Source organism: Phyllobates terribilis, unplaced genomic scaffold (assembly GCF_046119375.1).
Source record: "Phyllobates terribilis strain yellow unplaced genomic scaffold, ASM4611937v1 Scaffold_258__1_contigs__length_2716348, whole genome shotgun sequence".
Classification (NCBI taxonomy): Eukaryota; Metazoa; Chordata; class Amphibia; order Anura; family Dendrobatidae; genus Phyllobates; species Phyllobates terribilis.
Window position 1 is genome coordinate 1,116,247 of NW_027363018.1, and position 14,949 is coordinate 1,131,195.

General features: G+C 46.0%; 1 protein-coding gene across 1 annotated transcript in view; it reads right to left on the minus strand.

The window, feature by feature from the left end:
- The window catches only part of LOC141219260 (SH3 domain-containing kinase-binding protein 1-like), a 97,787-nt gene extending 83,490 nt beyond the window's left edge, over positions 1-14,297 (minus strand). The window contains exon 1 of the mRNA XM_073666028.1: positions 14,222-14,297. Within this exon, the coding sequence (XP_073522129.1) occupies positions 14,222-14,297 (76 nt within the window). The remainder of the gene's footprint in view (positions 1-14,221) is intronic.
- Between the last annotated feature and the right edge of the window lie 652 nt (positions 14,298-14,949).

Sequence of the window (14,949 nt, forward strand, 5' to 3'; positions counted from 1 at the left end):
CGGTACTCCCACTTAGAAATGTGCAGGTACGACAGAGTCTGTTCCTGGCTGGAGTGGGAGGGGGGTGGTACATCCCAGTAGTGTAGGGGCAGATAGGGGGAGCAGCCTGGGTAACGCTAGGAGCTCATTGGGTGCTGGTCACCTGAGCTCACACATAGAGGGAGTATATAAGGTGGGCACCATCTAAGATCAGGGTCAGTCTGTCAGTCTGTCAGTCTGAGAGAAGTCAGTCAGCCACAGACAGTCAGTCTGTGAGTCTTTGCAGAGCAGTGGAAGAGAGCAGAAGAGCAGAGCAGCCCCAGGCCCAAGAGAGAGAGGAGAGAAAGAAAGACCCAGAGGGGGAGAAAGAAGGAACTCCAAGAGCCCAAATTAGACCAGAGGGTGAAGAGTTGGCAACAGGGTACCGGATCCCAAACTGGTGGGGGCTACAGCATACCTCAGCCAGAGACCGGAGGCCGTGGGCAGCATCTGCCACGGCCACCCACCATATCCACCCAGAAGGCAGACCACGTATAGGGTCAGGGAACCCAGAGGCAAGGGTTCGCCAACAAGAGGCCCGAGGGAGCCGGACATAGGTGGATCCCTGGTGGGGAAGGCCAGAGACGAGGACAGGACAGAACGGGAGCTCAGAACCACGCTCCAGAACTACTTGGGGGTTGGCCGAGTCCAGGACCTGGTGGACGCAGCACGGCTCGGGTGGTCACTCAAGGCCGGAGTGACCGGAACATCTGCAGTAAGTAAAGAACCCTGAACTGCACAACCCGACTCTGACTCTCATTACCATCATCCCTGCACTTCCACCACCACCATCCTCTGCACCTGACCCCCTGAGGCTATACCCTTCCCGTTGGGGGTTATACTACCTAAGCTGCACAAACACCATCAGCCTCAGCGGACCCTGCTGCAGCGGGTGGCGTAGTCGACAAAAAGAACTTTAGTAACATCAGTAAGGACTGCCACACACTGAGCTTGACACCCTGGGCACGGACCGGGTCACAGCCACTCGGAGACTACAACCCCCATCTGATCCGGCTCCGGGTATTCCCCTAAAGAATATGGCCCAGGGGGCGCGTCAACTTTGGCGTAGTCGGCAGGATCACGTGCCCGCAACACCCGGGTACTGCGTGCCTGAAGAAAAGAACGAGTTTACCTCAAAAAGAAGTCTCCCGCCGGTTCCGGAGGGTCCCCGCCATCGGACTCCATCACAGATCGATTCCCGCCGGTTGTCCGCCATTAACAGCTTTTTCCCGCCATCTGCAGAGTTTCCCGCCACTGGGAGACGATTCCCGCCATTTCCAAAGGTTTCCCGCCTTGGAAGAGCGGACGCCATTATGGGCGTGCCAGAGGGTGGTAAGAGGCCGCCTCCCATCGTGGGCCAGGACCGAAAATGGCGCCAAAAGTGGAAACCGCCCCCACCAACAGAGACTGTGATGCTAGAGGTGTCTGTCAGCGTGAAAGAACTGCCCCTGGAGCTGACAATCACCAAGTGGCCCCGGGACCGCCCTCGAAGTGGGAGGACTGAGAACAAGAGAGCAAAGATGGGTGTCGCCTGGAGCAGTCTGGAGAGAGCGCACCCGGAGACAAGAAGCCTGGAGCAGAGTCCAGAAAGAGCCTACCCGGAGATGGAGGGAGAGCCAGGCAGCACCGACCCAGTGGTCAGGAGCCTGATGCGGGCCGCCACTCCAGGCAGCACCGACCCAGTGGTCAGGAGCCTGTTGCCGGTCGCCACTCCAGAAGGCCTGCTGGAGACAACGAGAAGAGAGCAGAGCAGCACCGACCCGTTGGTCAGGAGCCTGCTAGAAGCAACGACCCCACTAGGCTTAGTGGAGGTCTTGGCACAGCTCCCCCGAGATCGGGAGTGTGCGCAGACTGCACTGGAGGGCCTCGCACGGAGGATGGCCCGGGTGCAGCGAGAGACGTTAGCAGAATGGAGCCGTGAGATGGCCCAGCAGACAAGAACCCGTCCGCGGAGCACGCCACCCGAGACGAGGAGACAGACCGCCTCTGAGGATGGCACAGGAGGACTGAAGGCCGGAGACGGCGCCGAGAAGGGAGCCGAACGAAAGGAGGCAGGTAAAGGGGACGTCTCTACCCCAAACCGGGAAACCGCGTACCTGCCCCAGCTCCCCGTCGCAGAGCCCGAAGTACCCCCTGCCGTGCCCGTAACCGCAACGTCACCGCCACAGACTAGGCCTCAAACGGAAGCCGCGACCCCTGTGACGTCACACGCCTCGACCCCGAGCGTGGCCAAGCAGGAAGTACCACCAGCCTGGTCGCAAGGCCTAGTACCCCCGGGCGCCGCAATACCAACAGCGCCCCCTACCTCCGCGGAGCCACCGGCCTGGTCGCTGGGCCAAGTAGCCCAGGGCGCCGCCGTCCTTACGGTGCCCTTCACTTTCCAGGTGCCTCAGGCCTGGCCGCAAGGCCTGGGCAACCCGGACGCCACCACCACCGCGCCCATAAAACCAAGAGTGCCGCATCTGGGAGAAGATCTGTTCGCCCAACATACGTGCCCGGATGGGCAGCCCTTTATATGGCCACCGGAGTTTCACCATCCCCGTCTCCGGAAAGAGAGACCCCTAGACGAACCCCTGATTCCGGTTCCAAAGCCCGTAAAAAGGACCTCGCCCCCGCTAGAGGAGGCACAGTTTGAGTGGGACCCCACCGGAGAAGATCTCATGGGGTTCACTCAGGAGACTCGGGCAGCCGCAGCGGAGCGTGCAGAGTGCTGCCGCCAGCAGCTCGAGGTCTTTGAGAGGGAGCGGAGAGAGAGGCGGGTCCGGGAACAACAAGCCCAAATAAAGAGCGCGGAGCAGAAGAGCCGGGCCAGGAGGAGTCCCCGTGCAGCCCATGGTCCCCCTTCCACCGGGACTGTGATCAAGTTTAATATGCAGCACGGGTGGGGCTTCATCCGAGATCACCGCACCCCAGGCGACGTCTTCGTGACAAGAAGAGACGTTGAGTCCCACCTACCGGAGGGACACAGAGGTCGTGACCTGTATATAGGGGACGAGGTCACCTTCACCCGGCACAAGTGTGCCAAAGGACCCTACGCCCTCAATGTGCATCGCCTGACGGAGGAGGAGCTGCGGTGTGAGGAGGAGCAAGAGGACCCGGACGGGTCTGAAGCTAAAGTTAATCACAAAGAAAGAGCAGGAGGACGTCGTCGTTGAGTACAGCAGAGTAGAAGCTGTATATAGTTGCCCATCGGGGCACAGTGAACTGTTACTGCTGCTAATATAGTCCCCGTTGGGACCAGAGAACTGAACTGTTAACCCGTGTGTCCCTATTCCCACTGACCGGGGACTGAGAGCGGCCATATCCCTTGTATATAGTTGCGCTTCCTAAAGCGCCCCTCTACCGGTTTTATAGAAGGACTGATTTTTCTTCAAGAGACTGTCGCACTTTACCCGGTCACAAGTTGCACCGTGACCGGAGGAACCAGAAGACAAGAAAGTTTATATGAAAAGTTTATGCTGATATATATGATGTTTTATATGTTTTATATGTTTATGTTTATGGAAAAAAAAAAAAAAAAAAATTGTATGTTTTGGTGTTTGTTATATCTTACAGCCCGAGGACGTGCTGTGATTTACCAGGGGGGAATGTAGCACCCTGAGGATTCGGCTGCTACAGGGGTATTGCACCTCAGCCAGAGGTGTGATATTCCACTCCCGGGTAAGGATGGAGTGTGGAACTGAGCTCGGAAAGCTGCATGCACTACACACATCCCATTTCCGAGGAACAGACCAACGGTACTCCCACTTAGAAATGTGCAGGTACGACAGAGTCTGTTCCTGGCTGGAGTGGGAGGGGGGTGGTACATCCCAGTAGTGTAGGGGCAGATAGGGGGAGCAGCCTGGGTAACGCTAGGAGCTCATTGGGTGCTGGTCACCTGAGCTCACACATAGAGGGAGTATATAAGGTGGGCACCATCTAAGATCAGGGTCAGTCTGTCAGTCTGTCAGTCTGAGAGAAGTCAGTCAGCCACAGACAGTCAGTCTGTGAGTCTTTGCAGAGCAGTGGAAGAGAGCAGAAGAGCAGAGCAGCCCCAGGCCCAAGAGAGAGAGAGAGAGAGGAGAGAAAGAAAGACCCAGAGGGGGAGAAAGAAGGAACTCCAAGAGCCCAAATTAGACCAGAGGGTGAAGAGTTGGCAACAGGGTACCGGATCCCAAACTGGTGGGGGCTACAGCATACCTCAGCCAGAGACCGGAGGCCGTGGGCAGCATCTGCCACGGCCACCCACCATATCCACCCAGAAGGCAGACCACGTATAGGGTCAGGGAACCCAGAGGCAAGGGTTCGCCAACAAGAGGCCCGAGGGAGCCGGACATAGGTGGATCCCTGGTGGGGAAGGCCAGAGACGAGGACAGGACAGAACGGGAGCTCAGAACCACGCTCCAGAACTACTTGGGGGTTGGCCGAGTCCAGGACCTGGTGGACGCAGCACGGCTCGGGTGGTCACTCAAGGCCGGAGTGACCGGAACATCTGCAGTAAGTAAAGAACCCTGAACTGCACAACCCGACTCTGACTCTCATTACCATCATCCCTGCACTTCCACCACCACCATCCTCTGCACCTGACCCCCTGAGGCTATACCCCTCCCGTTGGGGGTTATACTACCTAAGCTGCACAAACACCATCAGCCTCAGCGGACCCTGCTGCAGCGGCGGCCGTAGTGACCGCAATTCAACGGGTGGCGTAGTCGACAAAAAGAACTTTAGTAACATCAGTAAGGACTGCCACACACTGAGCTTGACACCCTGGGCACGGACCGGGTCACAGCCACTCGGAGACTACAACCCCCATCTGATCCGGCTCCGGGTATTCCCCTAAAGAATATGGCCCAGGGGGCGCGTCAGAAGTGTGGCAGGAAGAGAGCCACAAGCCAGAGACAAGAGGCGAAGAGAGCCTGTCTTGGCAGAGAAAAGACTTCATTTTACCAGACTTTGGTGTCTGAGGCTGGAAGGATTCTACATCCCCCAGCAGAGAACCAGCCCGCAAGGGACTGTACTTTCCTTGGCCTAAGAAGCCTGGAGGCCCTGCCACAACCGAAGGGACCAGTAAAGCCGTACAAGGCTGGGAGCAGAAAGGAACCCACGTCGCAGGCCATACAGGCGAGAATACACGAAAAGCTTGGAAACGTGGGCTGTTACCCTATCAGGAGGAGATAGCCAGAAGGAGCGCAGAAAGCACAGTAGGCCTACACCCTCACGCTGACCAGGGCCAATTTCCCCGTTGCTCTCAGACATCCAGGTCCCCTCCTAGCTGGGACTGTTTGTGGGTCAGTTTACCTGTTTAGTAAAGACCCTGGACTGCAACCTGTTGTCTGTGTGCTCCTTGCTCCTCCAGCACTACCAGCACTGGAACTCCCACTACCATCACCCCCACCATCCACTATACTGCCCTGGGGCCGCACTCTTCCCGTGGGGAGTCACACTACCATAGCTGCACACCTCATCAGCCCCAGCGGTCTGCATGCAGCGGCGGTTCCTAATAACCGCAATCCACGGGTGGCGTAGTCGGACATAATCAATATAACGGACTACCACTGGCCTGACCACCCTGAGCCACGGAACCGGGTTGCCACTACTACTCCCATCGTTCCCTATTGCCCGGATCCGAGTGCCCCACGGCCCAGGGGGCGAGTCATATTTATGCCATGAATGTTCCCCTGTATTATGGATGAGTATCCTAGCCTGACTGCGGGATTACTGACCCAAAGTCCTAGTATTAGAGAGATGTAACAGATCAGTTAGTAATGTTTCAGTTGTGGGACCTGCACCTGACTGACCCAGCGATGTACTATCAGTGCCCCAAATGGGAATACCCATTTATTATTAGGGCTCAGTTCTAAGGATAGAGTGCACTATTGTCTGTTGTTCTTAGATTTATGGAAATACATCTTTATTATTATGGTTCAGTTCCTTAGATCGTGTGCAATACTGTTTGTTGTTTTTATATTGCATTTTCCTGACCTCACAAAATGACCTTATTTTCATTGTATTAATTGGTTATACATCTTGTCATTGTTTTGTTTTCTGTTTGTTTTGTTACTGACACTATAATTTGCACTTTACATAATTGACCAAAGGATTTAACTAAATGACTCTTATGAAAAAGAGCGAAATGTTTAGTGGGAATGTGTTCCGAAGCTTTTATGTTAAGGGCATTGACCACTCTCTGGTTATTGTTAACCAATGTGTTTGTGAGAGGAATAAAAGGCACTTAGTGACAAAATTCAACATAGACTATATTTCTATTTCCCATATCTCATATTTAGTGCCAAAATTCAAGAAAGGCCATATTAGTAAGTGCCTTATCATCCTTTCAAACACATTGGTCAACAATAACCAGAAAATGGCCAATCCTTTTAATCATAGCTTAAAGTTTTGGAAGAATTTACTTTAAAGTTTGTCACCCCTTATATCACAAAATAATAAATATTCAGAAACTGCTTTTCTAATAGACTGACACATCCAGAAGAGATCCCTTTTCATCAGTCACCTCATTATTATAACAAGCAGGATTACAATGAGAGATAACAGAATCCACCATTCACATTAGGTAGTGTCACAGCTCACCTCTTCCCCTTTCCTGCACAATGACATCTGCATGTCACTAAATATAAGAACATGTAAAGAAAACTGTCCCAAGGAAATACATAGAGTCCCCTATAATGTCTAATGTCCATATCTCCAAATAGGCAAGAGAGCAGCTTCCATAAATGTACAGAAAACAGAATACAATAATCTGCAATCAGAAATACAGATTATAAAAAATTATCACAATCTGATTTCAATTAGTTTAAAAATGTATGTGACACATTCCCTTAAAGAAAATAAAGAAAAATATCACTAAACAGAGTATTGGATATTTTAAGAAATGTTTAATAGGTTAGAGTAGAGTAGGGCCCTGCCAAAGGAGTCTACCTTGTCGTGGTGGCAGGCTTAAAAAATCTTTTGGCCAAAACAAAAGCTGCTGGCTATGTATGTGATATAGTGTTTGATGGGAACTGTTAATGTGTGATTGGTAAGGACGTGGTGCAGAAGTGGAGTTTTTCAAAGATTGGGTGGTGGGAGTGTGGAAGATTCAAGAGATGGAGGCGGAGCTGGGGTGGAGTTTCAAGGGGGCTCGAAAATTTTGCCAGAATGGGGTGCTGAAATTCCTGATGACAGCCCTGCTTCTTTATATATCAAAAATCACAGTCTCCTACTCTCCATAGGCTGGTGTTCAAAGGAGTACTGTCATGACAAGCACTGGCGTGTTCAGCAGACCCAAGGCTGTCATGGCAACCCTACGTGTCATCTATTTTGGGAAGAAGAGGTTAAATATAGGGGGAGAATCTCCCCTATTTGTATCTTAATCCGCCTGTTGGTAGACCCAAAATGACATAAAAGGGATTTTGTATCATAAAATATAAATTTTATTGAATGATATTTAAAGTTATACAAAGACAATAAATAAGGAAAGGAGGGGAGGGGTTGGGGATAGGAGAGGACAGCTACAGAGGCAGGATGAGATGGTAAAGATCCTGCAAGGAGACTAACATCCCTAAACCAGCATAGATTGTATCACAAATGTGAGTGTAAGCTGCCGGCCAGGTAATATAATGGTAAAAAACCAAGCATAGATCGTATCAAAAGGTACCTTCACATAAGGAGCATTGATAGCAAAGGTAGGTATAACATGTGGCTTTCAAGGTAATAACCTTATAAGGTAAGTCAGTGACAATAGTAGGTATAACATGTAACAAGAAAAGGTAATAATAGACAATAGATTCAGAGGTTACATTATAAAAGATATCGTCATTGTCAAAGATTTCCATTACCTTGTGCCATAAAGATAAGATCTAAGGCAGCGTGCACTAAGATGCTGGGGGGGTGTAGCAGCCGCAGGTGGAGCTTCCCTCCATTCACTACTGTTAGAAGCAGATGACAGCTGAATAACACAGCCGTCATCTGCCAGCTCAGTTCCCAAGTCCACATCAAAGAACAGGGATGTATGTTATTTTTTTTATAAACATTTTATTTTATTGTTTTACTTTTTTATTTTAGTCCCTATACAGAACGTGAACCTGGTTGCTTCATTGCGCGATGCTGCGAGGCATGATTTAACATTGCAGCTGTGGGGGCCATTGTGTAGGTTTATTGACTAAGAAAGCCCCCTAACTTTATTTAACAACCTAGATGCCACTGTTACTATAGGTTGTGGCATCAAAGAGGTAAATTAAAGATAACAGCTAGGATCAAAGACATCGACTGCTCAGTTCCTGCAGGAGCCCCTCAGTGATCCAGCTGGAATGGCGCCACCACCGGAGGTGAGTATAGCTGCTATTACTTTACTTCGTGGAAACAGTAATTGAGAAGGGTTGGTCCTAGTAGTGGACAACCCTTATATAGACTAAGGGCTTGATTCATTAAGGGGTTTATGTTGGAATTGTGTAAAACTCCTTAACAGTGATGAGCGAGCGTGCTCACCACTGCTCGGTACTCGCCTGAGCATCACCCCGCTCGACATGCTCGGCGAGTATTTTCGGGGTTGCTCGGGCGGGAGCTCTGTTCCCCGCCATGCATGTTTGGCTCTCTTTAGAGAGCCAATGACCATGCAGGGATTGTTTGCCACACACTGTAATGTCGTAGCCATGTTGGTTGTGGCATTACAGTGATTGGCTGGCCGAATAGCGTCATCGAGTCTATATAAGACCGGGCGCCGCTATGCTCATCAAAGCCTATCCCGGAAACAGGCAGAGTAAGGAGAGGTCCTGCTGTGTGAGGGAGAGAATTGGCGGTGTAATAGTTACATATAGGTAGTGGTACTCCAGGAGTATGTATATATATATATCCATCTGAACTAACAGTTCTTCTGAGGACTAATCCAGCTGCATATATTAATCCTGATAGCACGAGTTAGGCAGGCAGGCAGGGTTTGTGGCAGTGTACACAGCACAAGAGGGTCCACTGCACGTTCTGTCTGCTCCTGCTGTTACAGATATCCGTAGACATAGCCCCAGATATCAGGGGCCAGAGCTATTTTTTTTTTATGTTAATCCTGATCATTTGCTTAAAAAAGCAATCCAGAGTACACCATTTTACTTCTCCATTTGCTTGTTAGCACTGCAGAATACAGCCAGATCTTTTCCATCATCAGACGTGATCCCATATTACAGCGATAAAAATTCAGAAATGTGTAGTGAACGTGGAAAATATTATCCTTCATTTACAGTTTGTAGCAGTTTGTCAGTGAAGCTATTCACACGTGGTCGCTGTGAATAATAGGAAACTACAAGCCCGCTATTTAAAACAGTAGGCATCCATCAGACATATCACATATAACTGCGGTACAAATCCAGCCATTTGTAGCGATCGTGTAAAATATTGTCTTCCATTTACAGTTTGTAGCAGTGTGTCAGTGAAGCTATTCACAAGGGCGCATTGAGGAGCATTTTTGTTTTTGGTTATTTATTTTGCTTTATATACAAGTCATTACCTTGGAAAGGATGTTCCTTGACATTTTTCCCACGAAAATCCATTTTGGTTTAGTTTTTGTATGTTTCATTGTGAATCCGTAAAAGTGGGGTAATACTCTGACAACATTGTTCACAGCAGTGACCTGGGAGTCAGAGATGCTTCCAGGGGTCTTCCCCATGCTGTTCCCATGCCATTTGAGCACTGTTCCTATTGATTTGGACAGTTTTTGGCCCCCTGCAGACCTCCGGGGTGGGGGGGTGCGGCCGAAAAAATGCTCGAGTTTCCCATAGACTTAAATTAGGCTCGTTGCTGGGGTCGAGCACTCGAGCATTCCAATTTGCTTGATTCGAGCAACTAGTACCCGAGCATTTTAGTGCTCGCTCATCACTACTCCTTAATAAGTTGCAATGTTTAGCATAAACGCCAGCTCCACTATTATGAGATAGAATGTGCAGGATATGGACGGGGCGCGGCTACTCAAATCATGATACATTATGCCACTCTAGTGGTGTAACTTACTCCAGAAGTGTACTCCAGTCACTAATTGGAGGACACGTTTGGCTACAGCGCATGCTGGTTATCAGATACACCTAGTCCATGAAGAGTCATACTCTACTTAATGAATAAGGCACATTGTACTCCAGCAAGCCCCTTCATTAAAACTTATGTGCGTAACGCCAGTCTAAATGAATGTGCTTCTAAATGTACACAGAGAAGCCTCAACTGAATAAAACTTAAGGCACCAACAAAAAAGTATAACCAAATTTTAGTTTACAAGCAACTTATTACTTATATACACTATTAAAGGGAATCTGACGGCAGGTTTTTGCTATGTAATCTGAAAGCAGCATAATATAGAGCAAGAAAGCCTGATTCAAGCAATGTATCACTGACTGGACTGCTTGGTACAGTTTTGATATAATCCATGCTTTATCTGCTGTTGATATAGCAGGGCTATAAATGCTGAGCTCGATGTAACCCCTCCCCCACCGCTGATTGGCAGCTTCCTATGTACACTGTACAGTTTCAGAAAACTGCCAATCAGTGGTAGGGGCGGGGTTACACAGATTAACCTGACTGGCCTGCACATGAGACCTAGTCAGGCTGTGATAATCTCCTGCTGATAAATTAATAAAATTCAGTGAAACACATATGGTGTCAACATGTGCACTATACCTCTAAATTCATTGAACGGTACAGTTTTTTTTTTAAATGTGGTCACTTTGGGGGTTTCTGCTTTTCAGGTACATCAGGCGTTCTGCTGATGTGACATGGCACCCCAAACCATTCTGGCCACATACTGGAGATTTGTATTTTCAGGAGAAAATTGTATTATGATTTATAGGGTCCAATTTTTCTTGTCATCCTTGCAAAACGTTGGGGCTAAACCAACATTTTGGTTGAAAAAATGTCATCCTTCAATTTCACCTCCAAGTGTTTAGTGACTTGTCACCCGGCTTAAGATGCTCACTACACCCAGAAATGAATTCCTTGAGGGATACAGTTTCCAAAATGGGTTCAATTATGGGAGTTTTTGTGGGTTTCTCACCTTATGGGCTCTTGAAATATGACATGTCATCTGCAATCTATTCCAGGTAAAATTGTGAGCCAAAAGTTTTATAGCGCTTCTTCCCTTCTGAGCCCAAAGAGTAGTCTCCGACCACATATGGAGTATTGATGTACTCAACGTTACCCTTGTAAAAATGAAAATTTGTGGCTTCTTCAACATCTTAGTGGAAAAAAACTTTTTTTTTCTTTTTCACGGCCTAGTGTTATAAAATTCTCTGAAATGCCTGTGGGTTCAAGATGCTCACCCCACCCCTAAATGAATTCATAGTGGGTGTAGTTTTTATAATTTGGGTAATTGTGGGAGGTTTTGGATTTTAGCACTTCAGGAGCTCCGCAAATGTAACATGATGTTTATAGTCTATCTCTTCCAAAATAGCTTAACAAAGGCCAAATAGCGCTCCTTTCCTTCTGAACCCAGCTATGGGCCCCAAAAATAGGTTTCAGCCTCTTATGGGATTTCAGTGTACTGAGACATTTGGGGCTAAAGTAACATTTTCATAGAAAACATTTTTCTTGTTCCAATGTTATAAACTTTTGTGAAGCATCTTTGGATCTAAAATGGCCAGCATACCCTTAGTTGAATTCCTTGAGGAATGCAGTAACTAACATGGGGCCTTTTCTAGGGGCTTTCCATTCTTTGGGCACCTCAGGAGCTCTGCAAATGTGACATGGCATATGGAATCTATTCCAGCCAAAATTGTGCTCCAATGTAAAATTTTGCTCCTTGCCTTTCAAGCCCTGCCGTTTATCCAAAAAGTATCTTCCAGCCACATGTGGGGTGTTGGCCCAAAATTAATTGTCTATTTTCTTCTGCTCCGTTACTGAAATGACAAAATTGGGAGCTAAAGTAACATTTTTGTGCATAAAAAGTAATTTTTCATTTAACAGCATGAAGCCCTGTGGGGTATACAAAATTTCTCAATACAGTTTTGAATATCTTGAGGGGTACACGTGACATAGGCCCCTCAAAATCACTTCAAATGTGTAAAGGGCCCCTAAAAAAAGAGAGTTTGGAAATCTCATTGAGAAAAAGAAAAATTACTGCTAAACTTTTAACCCTTATAAAAAATCCTAACAAAAAAATATCAATTAAAAATAGAGCATATTTAATGTAGACATATGGTAAATGTTATTTATTTAAAAAAATTCTGCAGTATGGCACAAAAATAAAGTTTTTAGGGACATAAAAATTTCAAAGTTCAAAAATGGAGATTTTTTCAAAATATATGCATCAAATTTCTATTTCTTTAATATAAATGCCAATCATATTAACCTAAATCTACCACTAACATAAAATACAACGTGTCAAAAAAAAAATTATTACCACATAAAATAGCACATTGGTTTAAAAAATTTGGCCTGGTCAGGAAGGTGAAAACTACCTTAGACGGGAAAGGGTTATTCCCAATATATGTGATAACTCTGAAGTGGAGCAGACTCCACAATACAAGCTGTTCACATTATTACATAGATTTCTTAGACCCGATGAGGCTTGTTTAGTTACGCTGAAAATCCACTTGCTTTTGAGCTGAAGCATTTCCACCTGTTCACATGGGCCAATAAATACACCATTTTTGATGTAATTTTCTATAAAGTGCTACCCTCTTTTTCGCTGACTTATGTGCCATAGCTTGGTGGGTTGCAGTCTGTGTGCTGGAGCCTTTCTTTATGCTTTTCCAGCTCCTTTTTTTGTTAATCTATCTATCATCTACATTTTGCATTAGTAACCATCCTCCAAATCCCCTTGTCCGGCCACTTTCTGAATAGTTTGGATATTCTATTTGGACACATCACGGCTCATGGAAGAAATAAATCACACAATGACAGCACATCCATATAAAAAACATTCTGTTTCATTATGAAGCTTACAACAGAGTGGCAAGTGACAAGACATAAATACCAGAGATATTATCAAAATCCAAGTTAAAAACAGCATCACTAAATATGCAGGGAATCGATTGTACGAGCCAAGAGACTGTATTTTTATTTGCTCAAAATAGGAGAAGGGGAGCAAAAAATGTAAAACATAATTCACACTTAGTTTTGGGTGATGAGTATAAATTCCAGTGAAGTGGTAACTTATAATAAGGAACATACACTGGTAACACAATGACGTTCCTGTAAGTATAACATGTTGTAATGATGGGACATTCATTCCATGCTATGACAAACTAGCGTAACTCTCTCAGCAGTAATGTCATCTTCCACCTCTTCACATCGTCTGCACTGACTTGTGGTATTTGCCAATTACGGAAACAGCGAGTGACGGCAAAAACCAGTGCATCGTTATACCGTGATATACAAAATGGGTTACATCTATATAAATGTCACCAATTCCTTATAACCCCATGCACTGCTCTCACTGATATCACTTGGTTGCACATTAACTTTACATACAAATGATGAAATATATACATACAACAAAATCCCTTTAATCGGGCATCCGATAGTCCAGAAGTTCTGATTATCTGGCATCTGACCTGTACATTGGACTTTCTTCCTAGAGATTCTCTAGGTAGAGTTCATCCACAACATATACATGGCAGTCCAATAATCCAGTGTATTAGTTCATCTGTCACCTCTCAGGTCCCATCAAAGCTGAATTAAAGACATTTTATTGTATATATACATACAACACTCAAGCACGCAGATTTCTAGGGGTTTGTCCTGATTCTTAGACCCCATGTGGGGTGCAGCTTGAGAAAGGGCAACGTCACATATAAATATGGGAGGGACATGTCACATTAGATTTATCTTATATACTTTCCCATCTGCGTTCACTCGAGGATGACAGAAAATGAGACATATTCAGCATCTTCTTCATTCTTGCAACCTAAAGAGGCAAGTCTAATAATACAAGTGCAGCAACCGACCTCATGGCAACACCGATAATCCACACAATTGTCGCCTCCAACACAAGAAGCTATTTTGAGTAGAATCTTAACCAGTTTGTCTACGAATATGATTATTAATGCTTATTTTTGGGTTTTGTTATACATTTTTTCTATAACATGTTGGACATCAATACAGTATATACTTATATTGCGGTTTTTGATTTAAACATTTGCGCACCATGCAATTAAAAATATAGTCATTCGTATAACATGTCTTTTACAATTTGTACCACTAGAGGTCTCTGTTGTACTCTATCCAGTGGCTTCAAATACGCTGCACGCAGTACCAAACGTCACCACTAGAGTGAAATTCAGAAATCTCAGCTGCTTGTAAGCAAGGGACGCCTTGGCTTTCACAATCATTGTCTTTCTTCATTGCTTCTTATTATTTCATTACTTGGAAAGATAATGTAAACTAATCCAAAGCCCTATCCTAAAATACATTTACGATCCCTTGTAATGCATACTTAACTATTGTAAAGTATTGTCCAATTAGAATTCCATTACTACTGAATCTAAAGAAATATTCAATGTGGTCACTTATTTCTCACCAACCATTTGCATCTTTATTTTACTTTCAGCATAAATCTATAATTCTTCCTCCATTACTAGAATGATAATCGTTTTTTTGTATTTTTAATTTGCATCCTGTCTCTTTAAAATAAATGTAACCGTACTTCCTAAATGATAAAGTTTATTTTTAAGTTATTTTATTGCATTTTGTATTATTATAATAGTCCTATGAACCTCCTGTCTCAGGTGACGTCCGGAGAAGGGCGTTCTTACCCTACAAGCTTCGTCTGGCCGGTCCGATCACCAATGTAGTTAGGGCCAACTTGTAACTACTATGTTTCTGCAGGAATCAAAAATTAAAAAAAGGCACAAATTATCTGTAAACGCCATACTTTTCTCTCTTAGGGAACACATTCGTAAAGTACAGTGAAAAGCAAAGCGTTTCATCACATTGTATGAACAGTACTTTGCACATGAACGTTTCCAGTCAGAGATCCAAACC